Source organism: Haliotis cracherodii, unplaced genomic scaffold (genome assembly GCF_022045235.1).
Source record: "Haliotis cracherodii isolate W230 unplaced genomic scaffold, xgHalCrac1.p SCAF_8, whole genome shotgun sequence".
Lineage (NCBI taxonomy): Eukaryota > Metazoa > Mollusca > Gastropoda > Lepetellida > Haliotidae > Haliotis > Haliotis cracherodii.
The window spans coordinates 4310045-4331316 of NW_027266341.1; the positions used below are offsets into that span (position 1 = coordinate 4310045).

The 21272-nt window shown below is 40.1% G+C and overlaps 1 protein-coding gene and 1 long non-coding RNA gene across 4 annotated transcripts in view; one reads left to right on the forward strand and one right to left on the reverse strand.

The window, feature by feature from the left end:
- Nucleotides 1-21272, reverse strand: part of LOC139449813 (uncharacterized) — a 139019-nt gene that overhangs the window by 53428 nt on the left and 64319 nt on the right. For all 3 annotated transcript variants that reach the window (XM_071231352.1, XM_071231350.1, XM_071231351.1), the window contains exon 2: nucleotides 10395-11096. In XM_071231352.1, the coding sequence (XP_071087453.1) occupies nucleotides 10395-10591 (197 nt within the window). In that variant the 5' untranslated portion in view covers nucleotides 10592-11096. The remainder of the gene's footprint in view (nucleotides 1-10394; nucleotides 11097-21272) is intronic.
- The window catches only part of LOC139449814 (uncharacterized), a 99886-nt gene that overhangs the window by 25683 nt on the left and 52931 nt on the right, over nucleotides 1-21272 (forward strand). The gene's annotated exons all lie outside the window — the stretch shown is intronic.

The following is a 21272-nucleotide window of genomic DNA, read 5'->3' on the forward strand; positions in this document are numbered from 1 at the left end:
CTTTTATAACTTCTTAAAACAGCTGATTTCTTTATAACCGAGTATTAGCTTCATTTAGTTTGAGTTAACTAGATTTGATATCTTTATAACCATCGTTTTATTAACTAGAGGTGATTTCTTTATAACCACCTTTTTTTGACTGGCGTTGATTTCTATATAACCACCTTTTTGTTAACTAGAGTTTCCTTCCTTATAACAACCATTTTGTTAACTTGAGTTGAAATATTTATAACCACCTTTTTGTTAACTGGTGTTGATTACTATATAACCACATTTTTGTTAACTAGGGTTGCTTTCCTTATTTTGTTAACTAGAGTTAATATACAGTAAACTACGGTTATAACAAACTCAAAGGGACTACTAATCTTAGTTCGTTATAGCCGTAGTTCGTTTTAAGCATATATACAACATAACTACAGCAAATAGTCCGGACCAAAAAAGTAAGTTTGTCATAACCGTCAGTTCGTTATAAGCGTGTTCGTTATAACCGTAGTTTATTGTATTTACAACCACCTTTTTTGTTAACTAGAGTTGCTTTCCTTATAACAACCATTTTGTTAACTTGAATTGATATCTTTATAACCACCTTTTTGTTAACTAGAGTTGATATATTTATAACCACCTTTTTATCAACTAGAGTTGCTTTCCTTATAACAACCATTTTGTTAACTAGAGTTGATATCTTTAATGCCTGAATTGACCCACATAAACCACAATTCCTCTTTGCGCCATGTCCCAATGTTTTTTGTTTGAAGTGCGGACCAGTTCGGTTCAGTTTGTGACGTCGTTCATAACTTATGGGATCGTAAGTATTGCGTTATAACATATCTATAGGATATGAAATCACGGACAGCATATTGTCCACATCGGGGAGACTGCCTTCAAAGGAAATGAAGACACCGACAAAAAACGCCGGATGACAAAAACTCATTAATTTCTGCTAACAAGGTAGGCCCTATCTCCTGCACTGTGGATTGAGTTACTTAAGAAGAGACTTACAACCTACCGACTATAGTAACCTACAAGGGGAGTTAATCTACCAGCCCTTGACCCTTGGCCCCAACCATTCTGACAAAATGATTTCAGAGACTACAACAGACGGGGGCCAGTATGATATACTCTCAATCTGATAGTTAGTAGTTTTAAATGCCGTCGTAAGGCAATAAATATTCATTTCTGTAGCGTGCCAGAGATAGATTTTGCGATTATTAGGTAAAGGAGCCAGCGTCTATTTACAGATAGAAGTGGTCGCATTACTCTGGGACAATGTTCTGCTCATGAAGTGTTCCTCAAGTTCTCAAGGCTCAGATTTTCATTAAAGCAACAAGCTCATTATGTATTCTGGTAATCATACTTATGGCCAAGTTGTTTCTGTCAACGAAAACCATGCACTCTCGAAAAGGTTGAAGTGTTTCTTGAACTGAGCTGCTCAGACAGAAGGCTTTGGGATGATTGGGTCTGAATGTCTCACCAGCTGTTTGACGTCACCACTTATTATAGACATGAAGTGAGTGTGCTGGGTTTTAACGCTGTTTTGAACAGTATTCCTGGTATATCTGTGTCAGCTTAATGTGGGAGGAAAGCCCGAAGTGATGCAGGTCTGGGACGTTTACCACTTTGGTGAAACCCACGAGCACGGGTATAGTGCTGACAAACCTAGAAGCCTAATCGGGCCGAACCAGGATTCGAACCCTCGATCATAGGTTTCTGGTGTGCCCAAGGGACGCAACTCTGCACAGCGAATTGTGGCGCCTTGGGCGACTAAGGATCCGCAATTGCTGTGCATGGAAGCATATGTGTTGACATACACGGATTCTACACCCTAATGCATTTCAAGAATCGAACCAGGCGGGAACGGCAATCACAATTGTCACTGGGCTATCCTACAGTCAAATTCATATTAGAATAGTGTTGAAAAAAAGCTTGCTTCGTTTTAATGATGACGCTTACTCGCGATATTTACACATGGAGGAATCGAACCTTGAACTTCGACGTAACAAGGAATTGCACTGGATACTCAACCACGCACCATACGTAACCGGTATAATCTTATACTAGGATAGGACACTAGTGCCTAATGCTTAGAATTGTTAGAACCAGTGTCCTAAATAATGTGAATTACGACTGTCGTAGTGCTACGATTGCTTTGTGGAACTTGAACAAGATCCCCATTGTAATTGGTTCGTAAAGCATTCGGCACCAGGTTTATACAATGGGTGACCTTGCTGATATTGTGTCATCGTACGCCAAGTGGTAAAAGCGATCGCTCGTCAGGCCGATGGCCCGGGTTCGATTCGCCACATGGGTACAATTTGTGAAGCTCATTTCTGGTGTCCCCGCCGTGATATTGCTGAAATATTCTAAAAGCGGCGTAAAACCATACCCAGAACGCATGTTTAGTAAACCAGGAGTTCTTGCTTGCCATATTCGATTACTAAAAGGCCGTCTTAAAACGTAAATGTACGACGTAAAATAACAATCACTTCCACACACCCACTCCTTGCACAGACACAAATAGATTCTGATTCATTGGTCACTCAGATAACTCTGGGTAATTCCTTGCATGCATTTATCTTTCTTTCTGAAAGTGTACACAGAAAGCCATCGCTCCTAAGATATGCTATGGTATCAATGACACTGCATCATGTTGTAAGGGGTTCATCGCTTCTCGACTTTCAGAGCCCAAGCAGCCAGTCTGCGTATGCAGCTGTAAAATTTCATTCACTCAATATGGCTCCATTCCGAGAGACAACTGAGTGTACTGCTTCTTGTATTCTTGAACAGCTTACGATAGGCGTAACACCAAGGTTGAGTTGCACAAATGGTCCGTGTCTCCGTTTCGATCAGTTCTACGCGAGTATGTCATAATATCGGAAAAACAGTAGCACCCAAATTCATCCATCATAAAAATAGACTCAGTTACATTTGTTTAAATCTTACCAGAGACTCTAAAACCTCTCACAATGCTAACTCATGGCGTCGTGTTCGATACGGAATTACTCATCGTGCTTGCTTAATGTTATCTACACATCTCAGGGGACAAACATTGTACAGGTCTGTTTTACATACACTATTTGAGAAACGTTAGGTTTAACATGGAAATCAGAGCCTCGGTGCTACCCTCCCATTTCATGCATATAGATGAATAATGCGCACTTCATCTAATAAATCCCACAGGTGATGCTTGCCTGACGTTTAACAATTCCCGTATGGGGGTTACAGGCCCTGGTTAGTCGCCAGGTGGCCCCGCTCTCAGCTGTAATGTCTTTGGTTATCGGGCACTGTCAAATGCATATCTTGATACATTTCTTATTTGCCTTCTTAAAGGGGCAGCTACGTAATTCATACGTCCTTGGGTAAAGAATAACACATTGCAGCGGCTGTCTACAAAACATGCCGCGCAACAAGTAGCCAGGTTGATTGATGTTAACATGTAACGTAACATATCTTTGTCGCTCTTGTTAAAACTGTGGATCGACATATTCTGCATTAATGAACCCTTCGCAGGGTTACGTCGCATGCAGTGCAGATAGACCACCAACACAAGCTTTTGTCGTGAAAGTATCATGTCATAAACGTCTCCAAACCTCTTTAACAGCATGTGGAAAAGCCACATAAGGATATTTGTCAATTCATACCTTTTTTGTTGTGTTAACTGTATGTGCCTTTCTGTAAGTAATTGGATATATGTTATGTTTTGCGAAAGAGCTGTAAAAGGCATGGCGAATAAAGGCTGTTGTTTTCCGCGACGTAAAAGAGATTCGTATCTTTCAGCCTTGTGTCCTACAAGGATATCCACTAGCTCGTTGTCTTTCAGTGACAACTGAACAGAAATCTACAACGTTCATTTTGTTCATGGAGAAACTTCCCAAACAGATAGGGATTCACTTCCTTATACTTGTATACACGAATGTGTTTAAAAAAACAGTTTCAAAGATTCTGTAAATGAAAATTGAAAATAGCCTCATTGCGATTATTATCAGTATAAGAGTGACAATTTGAATTACCTGATTAGATTATTAAAAAAAGTTGGCAAAGAATCCGGTTTGCGGAGCAGGTCTGCTACATTTGACGCGTTTACTTATCGTACACAATGTAAATGGGGCTTGCACTTGCAAAACATCCTCATCGACCTGCACTACTGACCTATTTGTGATTGTATTTATGGTCAGTGCGCCGGAACAACCAAAGTGTTGAAATACAATAGTACATAAATCTGTGTACGTTGACCTTGATGAAAGAAGCGAGAACCGTGACGGTATAATTATATGGCTAACGAGAGCCTCGATATAGTGAGCCTCTCTTGTCGATAAGGGATGTTCTAACTTACACTGTTATATATACTGATAACACTGGGTGGGATAACAGTCGCTTATGGGAGTTCATCGTGAAAAACAACATTCTTTAAATTACTGTTAGCTAAAACATAAGCGTTAATAATATTTTAGTATACAGTTAACTGGGTATCTCTGCGTTCTTTTTTACAGTTAAGAGCGCAGGGTAGCCTTGAGGTTTAAGCATTTTCTCGTCATATCATAGACCTGGGTTTGATTCCGCAAATGGGTGAAATGTGTGAGGTTCATTTCTGGTGTCCCCTGCCGCGCCAGAGCAGGAATGTTGCTAAATGCGGCGTAAACACTTCACACTCATTGACTCCTGCAGTACAGGAAAGGCATAGTGATCTGAAGCACCTTGGTCTCACCAACGCCTGCTCCTCGTGGGTTCGAATCCCGATAATGACCCAAAACGTGTATCAGAACTATGTCCGTGCTCGTGGATCTACTGCCAGCGTCACTTTGGGTACCCCCCCCCCCCGATAATCTGACACACCGTGAGATAAATAAAAGGCTGTTCAAATCTGCTTAATACCCAACTCACCCACATCTGAAGTTATATCAAGGTTGTATCTCGCAATCGCTGACCACTCTAAGAGTACGTTCGCAACAGCCCTAGGCGCCGTCTAATTACTGCGTCATAAATCAGTGATTATTTGAAGGCGTAATCAACCGATCCTATTAAGGTACTTTATTTGTGCCAAATTGAATTTAATGAGCTGTCTGTCATAAATCTTGTCTCCATATCCTCCCATGTCGTCATGGACCCGGCAGTAGAACTACACAAAGGTATTAAATATTCATAGCACTGATACTACAAAAGTGCAATTAAAAGAAAATTTATTGTAGTATTGACGATTACAGTCTGTTCATGCACTGTACCAGACGAGGGGCCTGGGGCCCTAGTGATGCCAGTTTGGTATCCACGATACACGAACCGTCTACTTATCTTCAGCTTAAATGATAACATTTAATGAATTCAAAATCGATCAAGTATATCATTCACTATTTCGTATTTTAATTCCCACAACACTAGATAAGATCAATGTTAGCTCTTCATGGATATAAATGAATTAAGAATTACTTCAAAGAAGACTTTTCATATTCTGTTAACGATTCATCAAACAGAACTACCTTTTGTTTTTAAATATTGCATTCACAAATCTTTTGAGGTCATTATCTACGTATAGCCAGGATTAAAACTAAACCGACTAGGTTTCGAACCCATGCTCACAGGATCCTGGCACGCCTAGTGGACGCAACTCTGCAAAACGAATTACCTCGCCTTAGACTATTTGGTCACCTATGTCCTCTCATACATTTGATAGAAGACTTTTTTATATAAGGGAATGACTGAAATATTTTTTCAAACGCAACTTGGCAATATACCCGCTTTATCACATCGGTCTGTAAATACTCGAGGCTGGATCAGACAAACCAATGGTTGACAGTGAACGAGCAGGGATCCACACAGTCGGGGCACGATGACACGCAACCATACATTGTAGACACCTAAACCTCTTGAATCGGCTCTAACGACTTAGTATGACCCAGACTCCACATGGGGACTGGTAATGGTGTATCGTGGGACGATGGGAATATTGAGTTGAAATTTAAGTCATTGAAATATTGAAAGTTGAGTCATTTATTTGAAAGGTCCGCGAACTGCTACCCCTAAATGTGTGTCATGGAACATTCCACATTGGCTTTTGGTTTTCTGTTTACAAGTCCGCTTTCTGACCATGTCCATTTAACTTTGTTTTGTTTGTTTGTTGTTTAACGCCGCACTCAGCAATATCAGCTATATGACGGCGGTTTGTAAATAATCGAGTCTGAACCAGACAATCCAGTGGTTGACATCATGAGCATCGATCCACGCAATTTGGATACGATGACATGCATCAACCAAGTCAGCGAGCCTGACCACACGATCCCTTAAGTCGCCTCTTACTACAAGCATAGTCGCTTTTTATAGCAAGCACGGGTTGCTGAAGACCTATTCTACGCCGGAATCTTACATGTGATTTGTTTTATTTCAGAATCCGTCTTGCATGCTAAGAACGACGTCCACGAGGCGTCTAAATTCCTCCAGCTTGCTGAGATTCTATTAGATAGACGTGATGAGTCCTATATCCGTGTGTCTGGTTCACGCAATATTCTAGCCACTGAAAACACTATAATGAAAACTTGAATTAAATTTACTCGGTATATCGTTTTTTGTCGATTTAACTTTATAGTAAACTCTTAACAACGGATAACTCGAGATATTGTCGATGGTTGTTGGACTTCGAGTTAACGAGTTTCCACTGAAAGTTGTATGAATCAACTTATACATTCTGTATAACTCCAGAATATCATCACTTTTGTCTTATTTCGACACTCCGGTTGTCTCGAACAGCGGATTACTCGATTCAAGAGTTCACTGAAATCAACCAAATCACCTAGAGCTATAGAGATTTCACTGTATTCAACTCGCAATCAAATTCATTTTCCTCTATCACTCCCAAAACATAGTTTAAGTGGGTGTTAAGTCGAAAACAACAGACCAACCCAGATAGCCTACATACAAACACACCGTATAACAAGCGAAACTACTCCCCTGAACTCCACACTGTCGTTCCCTCGCCTCCCCGTACCTCGCTCACCCACGAGAATACAGAGGCCTCGTGCTAATAACCCTTTCAAATGGCATATCATATTTAGATGACGAGTACTTATCATTTGTTCGATAACAATTGTGTAGAGTTTCGTACCGTCTGGCCGGATGCCTCGCGGTCTAAATACACGCAAACACGCGGTCGCTGTAGCCGTTCTAGCAGTTACCTCATCTACGATGGGGGCGTCCTCTTTTGAAAATGTATCTTCGGTTTGAGAAGGTGTTTGTGAAAGATTTACGTTTCAAACCGAGCAACGTACGATGGTGCCGCTAAATTGTGACACGTGCTAGGTGGATAAAGCATAAAACATGATATACGCGGCCATCTCTGACGTGGTATCAGTTAAACAATGTTTAAGTTCTCAGCTATCGCAATGTTGTCTTAATAACTCTTTCTGAAACGTCATGGAGTATTGTAATCAATAAACAAGATGGGGAAATAAAGACCTTCGTTCACCTGTTCTTTTCTTTACCAAACTGGAGTAGCTGTTCTTCTTGTTCACGTAAATACTAACATCACTTGTTAACATTGTCAGTGTGACTTGGGTAATGGCTAACCTGCTATACACGTCTAATGGATTTAGATATTCGTATTTTCTCACATGACGCATTATGTTCTTAGAAAATGGAGCGTGAGTGAGTTTTTAAGTGCGATTGTTGACCTCGTTTGTCTAATCAGTGAAATCCCGTTAATCCGGAGTTAAGCTGAAATTAATCCGTTATTACGAATCGTTAATCTGAAGATTTGTTAATCCGGACAATTAACGATTCATAAATACGGAATACTGTCAGTGTGTCCATGTTGAGGTGTTCCCTTCAGTCATCATCCGTAAGACAGAGGGTTCCTTCTAATGAGGTTTCACTTTACATCGAGACCTTATTTATCCGGACTGTTTTCCAATAAAACTGTTACCATGGTTAGGTGTCTGATTATAAGTCTAAGGACAAGTGTAAAATGTATTTTTTCTTTCAATGATCTAAGGTTAGGTCCCGTATGACTTCGCGCTTTCCGTCCACGTCAAACTGACGCGCTAGAACAGAAATACTGTTCAATGCGGCTCACAAAAACCTAAAATAAAGATAAATGCGATTAACGAGGTTTTGCTGTATGGATTCAACATTACATACGGCCATTTTGGATAATGGTAATGTCATATGCAGCATATTGACAACATTAATAAATGACTAATTTCTATCAACTCGTGCAACTTTTAAATATTTTTCTATAAACCTCCCCGTGCCACTCCCTATGACTACAGAAGGAAATACAGACTTGTTATCAACTCGGTCGCAACGCGTTAATACACCAAACCTTTAAACATCACAATTAGCATAAGAAACCGTGTGTAAAAGAGGCATGATTTCCGAGTACGTACGCTATTCCTTCAAATTGACCTCTTGACGTCGAGTGGTTATTAGTGTTCCAGCAAAACACTTTGTTATGTTTATGTGTTATAAGTATGCCGACTTCAGATCTCTGAGAAAAACTGCAAATACTCAAAGCGGAATGTCAAACACTTACGCAGTACTGAGCTTTTAAAGCACTGATCATGTCAATAACAGTACCTGTTACATATACTCACGTTATCAAATCACGCACTGCGTAACTTACTTTTGATTGAACTGTTCAGTAGAGGATCTACGTGTTTAAAGAGAAAGCTTTAAATTATATTTACAAAGGTTATTTTCTTCGTTTGAGATATATGTGGAAAGTAAATATCACCCGTGTGTAAAAATATAAGGGTAATGGTAACTACAGTCTCACGTCGATCAGAGGATGGCGTGTCAATGACAGGACTTTGCTCTCGTTAAAAAGTATATATCAAAATGTACAAACAAGCTTACAGACCCCACGGAAACTCTGGATCAGAACATATTCCCAACATGATAGCTCATGTTTGTATGGCGGCCAGGCGTACGGCTCGATGACTTGCCTGACTGCGTTGCTCATGACTTCAGCCACCGGTTTGGCTGGTCGAGATAAACGCGCTCATTCACTCACAGATCTCGCGCCTTAACTACATGTAATGTTATAACCACAGCGATCTACGGCGCAAAACCTTTTGTATCGGTTGTCTTGCAAAAGCATACCTTATACAATATTCCCCATCTCCGGGTCGCGCTCTACAAAGCGATCTTGACGTAATGACAAGTACATGGTAAATATGAAAGTGACAACCGCCTTGATGCTAGAGAGGCCGTGGTTCGCGCCACACTCGCATAACGGGGTGAAATATGCCTCTCCACTTGGCATACACGTACTGCTCATCCTTTGAACCCGGCCCGATGAGAGTGCATTGTGACAGTTTACTGCATTACCAGGCGATGATGTACAAAACAGATCTCTCCAGCGAGCAATCACAGTGAGCAGCATGTTTAACCTATCTGTACGACTCGATGCTAACAACACTTATCCCCGTGTAATTAACATGGGATGTGCCGATGAAATGCCTCAACATCTCTGCTATTGACAAGGCTGTGTATGCAATACGAAAACCGATCTGCGGTGCGGGTGTAAATGTATGCATATGGTGTTTAGAGTTTGTTATAATCATGACATCAGCATTTTCTCTGTGTGGTATTGATGCGAAGTTGGTGAACGTTCCTGCTACTGACAAGCTTTTCTCCGTAATGAATATGTACATTACATGTAAATAGGCATGTAACGCAGAACACCTATCAAACTTCATTGTGATACTCCTACCCCATAGAAATTAATATATATTTCCCTCTGAATACTGACCAGCCGACCGTTGTCGAGCTTCTATACATTATACGCAATCTCAACTGATAATGATAATCTTGATGCATATTTTGTAATAACTACAGAACATGCGAAATAAACGCCTTACCCTACGCAATTAACACTAAATCAGCCGATGGGACGCCTCGACCACTCTGCTATTGATGTGTAGGCTATGAAATACGACTCCCTGACTATTAAACGGTACGTCTGGAAATATGTCTAAGCTGTCACAACTATTACTAGTGTATTTGATACGAGTCTGTGTATAAACTAGATGGACTACGCTGTTGTCGATAAGCATTTCGAAGCGTATGCCTGTGAATATGTCCAATTCGTCATAACTGCCGCACTAGCGGCTGACGCATGGGTAAGATTTCACCTGACTAGGTCACTGTCATCGACGTGATGGAGCGAATTAATGCTTAAACGAACAAATAACAAAACATGGTTGTAATATAATATGTGATGGATAAGCAAATAGGAACGATAACCAATGTCCCATATTAACATATACAAAATTCAACAACTTAAATAAAGAATAATATTTGGATTAAAAATTCAATTTAAAAAAATGAATGAAAAACGTACGGCAAAATAGAGGAATGAAAGAATAAATAATCGCTAAGACAAGAAGAATATTTAACCAAAACGTACTCACCATGAATTGCTCCGTGCCGGAGAAGACTCTCTATCACAAGTTGGCGTTGGCCTGGTGCCACACCCGCACGGTGAGGGTGGGGGTTGTAGTCGGTCGTATACACTATCCATTGGTATAATACAATCACTATTGTAAAGCTCTTTCACATGGTTTCTTGTGTCCGACTCCTCTTCATATGTGTTTCTTATAACTCCCATACTCCACACAGGGATGGTAGGTAATAATCCACCCAAAGAATAAATTATAGTATTCACGTTTATTGCACCAATCCACTTTTCCCAATAAATAAAACAGAGTTAGGCAACTCCAATATTTCCTTGAGAAGCACGTTGCTAAGCTGGCCAGGGCTTTCACTCCCAGCGACCATTTCCCATTGCTCGAGTGATATCAATCCCTATATTACATAGCACCGACATCCATCGTCTCGTCAACACATGGCGTTATGTGACCACTTTGAAAAAATAAATTTCTGTCCATATTCAATAACATTTCGAACACACAGAATATATATTCACTTTGTTTACATCAAAAGAAATCTCTCCCAGATCTTTTTCTCACATCCAATGCTCACAGCAAATTTCATAACTCCTGCGCCCGTTTCAATCCTTGAAGACTTGTAGCCAGTTCACTTTCTCAGTACACATCCGCTGTGTGTCGTCTGCTATGGAATCCCAGTCGCGTGCGCATGGCATAAGGGGTCGACTGAAAGAGGTAAAAAGATACCCTGACTTATCAGCATGGAAAAGAGCCAGGCCAATGCTCAAACGATAAGCAACTTGGAGATATAAAAGTGAAAAATGTCTACAGCAAATAATATAGCCTCACGAGTGCTGTCATTTTGCTCCTCGAATAAAAATTGTTTTCATCTTGTGTACACTAGAATTTAATCCACCTTCGTTGTTTACATTCGAGAGACACTGAGCAAGTTGTACTCACCGTATCCATTTCTTTGATTGAATCGCAGAGAAAAACGTACATACATACATCTATTCCTACCGGAGAACCTGTGGATAATTTAGTATAAGCGATGAGTCTAAAGGACCAACAACTGTCAGCTTTGACAAAATGTGCTAAATCATAGAGCGAGCCTGTGGTAAAACAAACGTCGCATATCGCTAACACGGGCGACCAGCCGCTTACATCAGCGTTAACTAATAGCCCGCCGTTGTACAGTCCGAGGAGGGTCTCCTCATCAGTCCGCGTGTACACAGCACTCTTCATTTGCCCCCACGATCCTAAATCCACATTTTGGTACATTGCTTCTAACAACTGTTGTAAAAAAAGCATTTGCACTGTAAAACGTTTAGATCTGCGTGGTGACATTTCGGCCATAATGTTTGATAGGTCTGCGGGTTTGTTAAATAGGGTTATCTTGTGTGGTGTTCATTTGGCGATGAGGTCTCTGGTATCAGTACTAATGTACTGCAGTACGTATTGTGATTAGTGCGATGTGCTATAAGAACTGTTAGCTCACTGGAGTAGAACGGGTTTTCACCGGTTTAACATTACGTTCAACTTGGACATAACGAATATATCGAGTATTCGGTTGAGACGAATCCAATGACAACATCCTTCTTCTTGAACGGTTATCGGATGTAACGATCTGATCTGATTCTTTGGAATTTATCCAGAGTAGTATTTAGTCCCTGTAACAAATAAACTTGGTCCAGTCCCAAACATAGACCTAGTATTGACAAGTATCAAATAGATACCTTATACAGATCAAGTATCAACAATAGACCTAATATAGATCCAGCCCCAAACAAAGACCTAGTATTGACAAGTATCAAATATATACCTTATATAGATCAAGCATCAGAAATAGACCTAATATAGATCCAGCCCCAAACATAGACATAGTATTGACAAGTATCAAATAGATACCTTATATAGATCAATATCAACAATAGACCTAACATAGATCCAGCCCCAAACATAGACATAGTATTGACAAGTATCAAATAGATACCTTATATAGATCAAGTATCAGAAATAGACCTAATATAGATCCAGCCCCAAACATAGACATAGTATTGACAAGTATCAAATAGATACCTTATATAGATTAAGTATCAGAAATAGACCTAATATAGATCCAGCCCAAACATAGACATAGTATTGACAAGTATCAAATAGATACCTTTATAGATCAAGTATCAAATATAAACCTAATTCAGATCTCAAACATAGACCTAGCATCGATCGAGTATCAAATAACTACCTTATATAGATTAAATATCCAATAGATAAAGTATCAAATATAGACCTAATACAGACCAAGTCTCTAACATAGACCAGGTACTGACCAAGTATAAAAAAGATATTTTATATAGAATCAGTATAAAATAGAGACCTAATGTAGTTTAAGTATCAAAATGAGAACTAATGTAGATCCAATATCAAAGAGAGACATACTATAGATCCTATATCAAACAGAGACATAGTATAATCACAGTATCAAACAGAGACATTGCATAGAACCAGTATGCTATAACAGAGACTAGGAATAGAACCAGTATGCTATAACAGAGACTAGGAATAGAACCAGTATGCTCTAACAGAGACTTAGTATAGATCCAGTATGTTGTAACAGAGACTTAGTATAGAAACAGTATCAAACAGAGACATAGCATAGAACCATATCAAACAGAGACATAGACTAAGTATAGACCCTTTATCAAACAGAGACATAGACTAAGTATAGACCCAGTATCAAACAGAGACATAGACTAAGTATAGACCCAGTATCAAACAGAGACATAGACTAAGTATAGACCCAGTATCAAACAGAGACATAGACTAAGTATAGACCCAGTATCAAACAGAGACATAGCATACAACAGTCCACCTTCCAATCCAATTACGATCCACCTTCACTTCAGTTATTATCATTAAACTACTATCTGTACGTTTCGTCTTCAGATAAGCCATGGTTACAATTTCATAGCAGCAACCGACCCACGTTTGCTTATATTGGCTCAGGGAATATGTGTTCCTGTAAGTCTGGGAGATAGCCCTCCTCCAGGTTATCATGTTCTTGAGTGTTTCAATTTTCGAAACTCCAGTGTCAAATAGTTCTTAATTCGCCCTAATGAGCACATGGTTAGCGCACTGCAGGTATGACATTCCGTGCTTTATGGGGATCTGCAGCCACATGTCTACCGTGGTTCAAGAGCATTAGAGAGTTCAAGATAACTCATTTCAGATGTCTCTTGATGTCATGAAGTATCACACTTCTTGTTCCTACAAATTAGAAACTGGGAATAAAAACTTGCTGAAATTGTCTTGAATGAACTTAAAAACACTACCTGTGTATATAAATATCGTGAAACTCAATGGTTGCTGAAATTGTTTTTTCTTGAAATAAAAAATGAGCATATTTTCTATGATAAATACTTTTGTTGATTGAATAATTATTATTATTAGTAGTAGAAGTATTATACTATGCAAAAGAAGTAGGGGATAGTGGGAATCACCAAGACATATCTTCTGATCAGTACTGTATTGGCAAATGGAAATGATATGATCATATCTGCTGGGGAGTAGGCGATCAGATCTAATGCGTTCTAATGGTTGGCGTGTTGAGATGGTGACGTGAGGTAAGGGGTCAAATTATAAATTTGCTTTTGCATTTTGCATTCACGGATTTTCGTGGCTTGCTTCTGATGAGTCGACCAGTGTCAGCTTGACTCACGTTGTTCCACTCGCCGCCGAGTTCATTGAGAGTAGCGGTTGGATTTTGACATTGACATTCATGTCTGCCAATGTCGTGGATGTTTTAATGTTGGGAATTGGGTCACAATCCTGGCACGACGAGCACGTGCATTATTATCTTCATAGAAGAAACGTTGCCCAACGCATTGTGCAAATGACACCACGAGTGGTGCAATGATGTTCCCGATTGTATTTACCTGTGAGTGTGCCATGGGCAATGTGGAGCACAGTTCAGTCAGTTATTGTGATGCCAGTCCCCACCATTATAGACCGACCCCAAACCGATCATGCTGTACGACGTTAACGTCTATAAAACGCTCATTAGGACGTCTCCAATCCCGATTCCTTCGGCCATGGAAGTCGAGAGTGAACTTGGGTTCGTCAGAAAATATGACATTACCCCCAACGTTGATTATCCCAGTGCTATCGTTCCTTACACCTGTGACGCCTCTGATTCAAACGACGTGCTGTAAGTTGTGGGATGACACACGGACATCGTAAATGCCATCTGTGCAGACGATTTCGCACCGCCTGGGCATGTTCTGCTTGTTGCAACCGGTGCCTTATCTCAATGGCAGATTGCAACCGATTTCTTAATGCCAACGTTCTGACTGATCTGTCCTGGCCTGGAGTTGTTGCCCTTGGGCGTCCAGAGCGGCGTCGATCATCGAAGTCATGTGTTTGTTGGTATGAGGACCACCATCTGTTGATGGGCAACACTACTCTGACGTGTGCCCACCTGCAACATGCCTATGGCACGAAAACGTTCAGGACGTTGCAAACATCGCACGTTCTATGTTTGATTCCAAGAAATGTATATGAGTCTAAGAGTCTTAGAGACAACCAGCATGTCCCATTCTTTCCCAGTATTTTCCGGAACAAAATATTTACCAAAAAACACCAAACTTCATTTTCAGAAATCCAGAAAACCTTGTGATCCAGTAATATAAGTTGTCGCAGCTAGATGTAAAGATTGTGCATCCCTTAGTCGTGCCATGAACCGCCATTATCGTCATCTTCAGTCTCTTTAAAGAAGCAATTCACCCGTATCCAGTCAGAAGATAGGGTCATGACGACAAACATCCCTCTTGGCCCGAAGGTCAAGGTTACGTGTGTATATCAGTTAGAATCGCCCATCAAGGTCTCGGAGTGGCTGTACTGACCCGGTGCCAGCGTGCTGTATCTGCACAGATGGATACTGAGTCTTTATGCACTGCTGCACAGTACAGGGACACACAGGGATCAGATACATATGTAGATATGCGCTACCAGCCTCTCAGCTCCGCTCGATAACGCTTCTTAATGTTTACATGAGTGTGTTTTTGTACGCTTATTTGCTTCTTAAAAAATTAAAACCCCACGAGAACGGACGTGGTGTTCACAGGCCAACTTTCATAATCGGGCGAAGTGCAAGGGTCTTGTGGCTTGGTACTACTAGTTTTAGTTACAATGTTAGTAAATTTATTATGATTACTAGTATTTTGTTTTTTCGTGGTGATGTCAGTAGTAGTAGTAGTAGTAGTAGTAGTAGTAGTAGTAGTAGTGGTAGCATCACCATCAGCAGTGGTAATGGTAGTTAGTAGAGGTCTTCGTAGTAGTAGCAGCAGTAGTAGTCGTAGTAGTTGTAGTAGTAGTACCAGCACCATCAGTAGTGGTAGTAGTAGTAGTAGTAGTAGTAGTAGTAATGTAATCATGATAATATTCATGGTCACCGAAACCTTTGCATCCGTTATCACATCACCTTGGAGATAAAGAGGTACAGAAACACAATTAAAAAATAAAGTTCTTTGTAATCTCGACTGTTGAAATATCATCATCTGGCTTTTCATTACTGCATTAATACCTTTGGTTGCCGAGGGGTACATCATCCTGTCACAGGCCCGTTTGTAAACATGACTGAATGTTATTGTCACAGGCACGTCCAGTCACGATGGAAGCCATTATGTTAAACCGGGTGGAAAATCAGCATTATGCGAGTGTAAAATAACACTTAAACCTCGGCGAAAACAAAATATCGCTTTCAAACAGGAGATCACAAAGTACGGGTTCGAACATGAAGCATTATCCTCAGATCTCTACGCATGCGTAGTGAGTACTGCCAAGTTTGACGGCCATATTGAATTCCCGCCACAGGTGACATTCCTTCCCTGGGGCGTCCAGTCAACTGGAGTGCAAATCCCTACTCGTTGTTGTCTCCCGTGGATTAAAAGCATTAAGTCTGGTTATCACTTAACACTAATCGCCTTTGCACATTTTTAGTTTGAGGCAAAAACAATTGCAAAAAAATAACAATAATAAAATATGCCTTGATGACACAACTTAATGGGAATATCAACAGACGTTGCGAGTAGTTTGTTTAATGATTATGACATATTGATATGCAGAGAAATCTACAATAGGTTTAGCACATGTATCAACTGATTAAAACAAGTTTCAAAATATTTGTATCTTATCAGGAGGTGTTCTTAAAAATGCATGTCCTACCTCAACGACATTTGCAAACGTTGCTGATGACGATTCCGACATACCTCATCGGCTGATAGAACATCAACTCCCAGTAAATCTGAAGGACATTACAGTTTTAAATATCTACCACTGCGAAAGTGATATTGAAAACCACATTCTTTACCAAGCGATTGTAATTGGATATATTTGAACCTGGAATATTTCTTTTGCAGAAGCCCAATACAAAGAACACATTTAAGGTTATTCATTAACAAAGTTATAATGTCAAAGTATTTCACTGTCGTGGGAGGGTTTTATGTAAGAAGGCGGAGTCGGATTTGTTCACGCAGTGTTGATGAGCTAGGAATGAGAAGACCGTCATGGTGCATGGTTTATGACCTCCACAATGCCTTAGTGTATTCATCGTTGCATTTAGAGTTTCATCCAGCTATTTAACAAACATTTAATCTGTTCGAGGCATCTGTACAGTCGACGGGCTTGATTCTCATTAAGCATGAGCGTTGATAGGACTACGCACATGACGCATTTTCACACGATAGGAAACACAAAAGCACACACATTAAATCTCTACACAGGTATTTGAACAATAAAATAATGAGACGCAGGCTGTATAATAGCTACAATGTGGACGGAGGGAAGTGTGTGTGTGTGTGTGTGTGTGTGTGCGTGCGTGCGTGCGTGCGTGCGCGCGCGCGCGCGCGTGTGTGTGTGTTTTGAATGTGGAAGGAAACGCAAGATGTATATACCAATAGAGTAAGATCACGGATCTTAATTGAGGCAAATGGTGGATTCGAACCCGAAACCTTCAGATCCTGGTAGCGAATGGACCTTGCGACGCCTTTGGTCACGAGACCGCCTTATCGCCCTTTTCGTTCTCATAGGATTTCCGATACAGGCACATGGAGGTATCACATAATGGATTCATAGTGCATGCATACCCGGGGTAGTTTCATCATTATATCCGCATCCACATCCGCTTGTACTAAGAAAAGGCGACGTAAGGAGGATGGGATTTCCGCGTAAGACTTCAAAGAATTATTCTTATAGAATTGAATCTGAGAAAAAAAAAATTAAGATTTTTTAAAATACTAGTAAGAATGTGCAGTGATTAAAGAAATTAATTTTGAATAACCAGGTCAGTTTTTGGTTATCAATGTCCAGATTATCATATGTTCGAGATGCACCGATAAACTAATTCCAGGTTATGAGATGATCAGACACACCCATATCTGGCTAAACAGGTGGCCAGTAAAAAACAGTATCCGAATTAACAGAAAGACCGAAAAAACATGTCCTGATTATCAGGTGAAAAGATGAAGCCAATGTCCGGATCAACAGAAAAAAAACACAGAAAAAAGTAATGTCCTGTTTATTCAATTCAACTCGGTTTATTTCGTAAGTGTAGGCCATCGGCCCATAGTTACATTTGTATTACAATGGACGTGATGTACACAGCTGTTATTGTTCTGACAATAATGTACTACGAAGTGACATCGCTTGATAGATATAGATAGCTAGACGTTCAATTAATTTACAATCAGTTGTAGACATAAAGATATTAAATTTTTGTATGGTCGGATATTCATAAAATGTTTGTGGTAAGTGATCCATGCGTAGCTTGTTATAACCGGAGCAAACTAACAAAAAATGATACTCGTCCTCCACATACCCAGCATTACAACCACAACATAGTCTTCTGTTACGTGGGACATCAGCATATCTCCCAGTTTCAACACACAGCTGATGCGAAAACCCTCTAAACCGAGCTAGCGCCACTCTCAATTTACTGACGGTCACACAGCTAAGATACAACTCTGTACCAAACGATACCTTGAATAGAGAATACGAGAAAGATTTACTACCCTTTACCAGAAGACTATGCCAATTCTGTTCATAACTACATTTCACACTCGACATAAATTCTGTCAAAAACGAATGAGGATGACTTATACACTGGTTTTCCCATACAGAACCCAGACCCAAACGGAACAATAAAGATTTACATTTTGATACCCAATTAATTTTACCATTACTTTCTGCCTGAAGCATCATATAATAACATTTCTTTGGAAAGCGACAATCGGACATACTCAATAACCTTATCCAATAACCAATAACTCTTTTGTATGCATAAATATATAATGGATACCGCCCACATTCACCTCTAGCCATGTTGTTGGGTGTTGACGATTTGACACCTAGAAAGCGCTTGCATGCCAATGTATGTATAGTTTCCATTTCATCACTCTGGTGTAGACCCCAGACTTCGGAACCATAGAGCAAAATTGGGACTATTTTCATATCAAATATTTTAAAATATACGTCATATCGAAGAGGATGTAATTTTATCAATGACTTTAAAATTATTCCAAACATTGTTTTTTTCCCCTGTAGACCAGCATTAGAAAAATGACTTGAACAGGACAGGCTTCTCGTAAAAGTAACGCCCAAATATTTATAGGAGGACACACATTCCAACTTTGACCTTTATAGTACCAAATCTCGTTTCTTGACAACACTCCGCCTTTCTTAAAAACAACCACCTTGGTTTTATCCAAATTGACATCTAGATCATAATCGACCGCCTCCGTGGTCTAGTGGTAGAGCGTCCGCCCGGAGAGCGGAATGTCCGGGGTTCGATCCCCGGCCGCGTCATACCAAAAGACGTTAAAAGATGAAACGTGTTGGTACCCTGTCTGGCGCTCGGCATTAAGGGGCTAAAACAAGGACTGGTCGGCTCGGAGTCAGTATACTGTGTCTGAGTGGGGTATTCATGTTAAACTGCGGCATGGTATCTCAGTGAGCTTGCACTATAAATCGGCATCAGTCCGGACTAGTACAAGCAGAATTCTGTTCAACTTCAGCAGCTAGTTCGTTAATAAACATCGAGAATAAAAGGGGGCTTAACACACAACCCTGACTTACTCCTCTTGGACACTGAAACATTTCAGAAAATGTATGTTTAAATTTAACACTGGCCTTAACAGCTGTATAAATAGACCGTATAGCTTTTATCATTTTGACAGCGACACCTTTATTAGCTAGTACTGACCATAATTTCATCCGGTTTACACTGTCGAAGGCTTTTGCAAAATCGACAAACAAACCATATATCCTACCCTTACGCTTACTAATATATCTCTGGATAATACACTGTAATATAAAAATATCATCTATGGTGGAGTAATCATGACGAAAACCAGCCTGGTACTCTGCAATTTTACCATAGACCTCACACCAAGACGTGACCCTTCTGTTCAAAATAGAAACATACAACTTACTCAGTGCACTAAGGACTGATATACCCCTATAGTTGGATGAAGAATGGATGTCTCGCCGCTTATGTATCGGAACAATAATTCCCAAAGACCAAGATTCAGGAAAGTATGCATTATCAAACAACTTATTAAAACAACACTGTAAGATACGGGACAAAAATATCATTTGCATATTTAAAAAAATCTGAAATGAGGTGGTCATTTCCTCCGGATTTACCAAATTTCAAAGAGTTGATGGCACAAAGCACCTCCTCTTGTGAAATGGGGGAGTCCAGAATATAGCAACTCATATCATCATGACTATCATTAATAGTCGTATCGGTGTTAACCATATCTTCATCTCTCGGATTGTCAAACACATCTTTAAAATGATCGACCCATTGTTCTAGTGATATGTTAGGTACACGAGTTGCCGCACTCGTATGGTAGACCAGAAACATTTACTATTTGGAAGACGAGATAAAACCTTATTACGCATATATTCATTATAACTTTTCTTTTTATCACGTAATAAACTTGTAGAAGTATTTCTTGATTTTAAATAACTAACTAAGGTGCTATCATTTTTAAGATGTCTATATATTCTGAGACACCTCTCTCTCTCCCACCTGTAGTACCGACACATGCAATCAAACCAGGGTTGTGTGTGACTGTCGCGAGACTTACAAGTCCTTTTCATGCACTGAGCAGCTGTACAAATGGCGTCCGTGAATGAGTTAATAGCACCATCTATATTAAATGGTAGTAACAGAGTACATTGTTCAAAACAAAGAACCAAATGTGGCAGTACAAGATTATCCCTGAACTGTTGAAGTTTCGCCATGTCCCACACATAGTGGTAGTTTTCACGAGGCGCACGTGCGGCCCCTGCTGTCTCAATGGGAATCTCCAGGTCACGTGCTTGAAATGAACAAGATAGTGGAAGGTGTGAGGATTCTGGCCTCGACACAATATCAAATGAGTTACAGTGGAAGAATAGACTGTTGGATACAATAATGTAGTCAATTACACTGGAGCCTGAGTGACCGATGTAAGTATAATCACCTATACCTAAATCCGTACCACAGCGACCATTTAGAATAGACATGTCGAGAGCGGCACACATATTGACAAGACATTTTCCGGCATTGTTTATAATTTTTATCACATGACACTCTATCTATGTTGATACTATCGGACATAACTGACATATTCTCGTCACCTAAAACCTCGGTGATATCATCATCAATATGATCAGACAGTGTCCCTTTCCGGGCGTTGAAATCCTGTTGTCAGGTGACCGGTTAAACCAATGCTCGAATTAAGAGCTGACCAGAAATATAATGTCCTGATAAACAGGTGACCAGTAAAACCAATGCTCGAATTAACGACAGAGCAGAAAATAAGATCCTGATTAACAGGTGACCAGTAAAGCCAATGC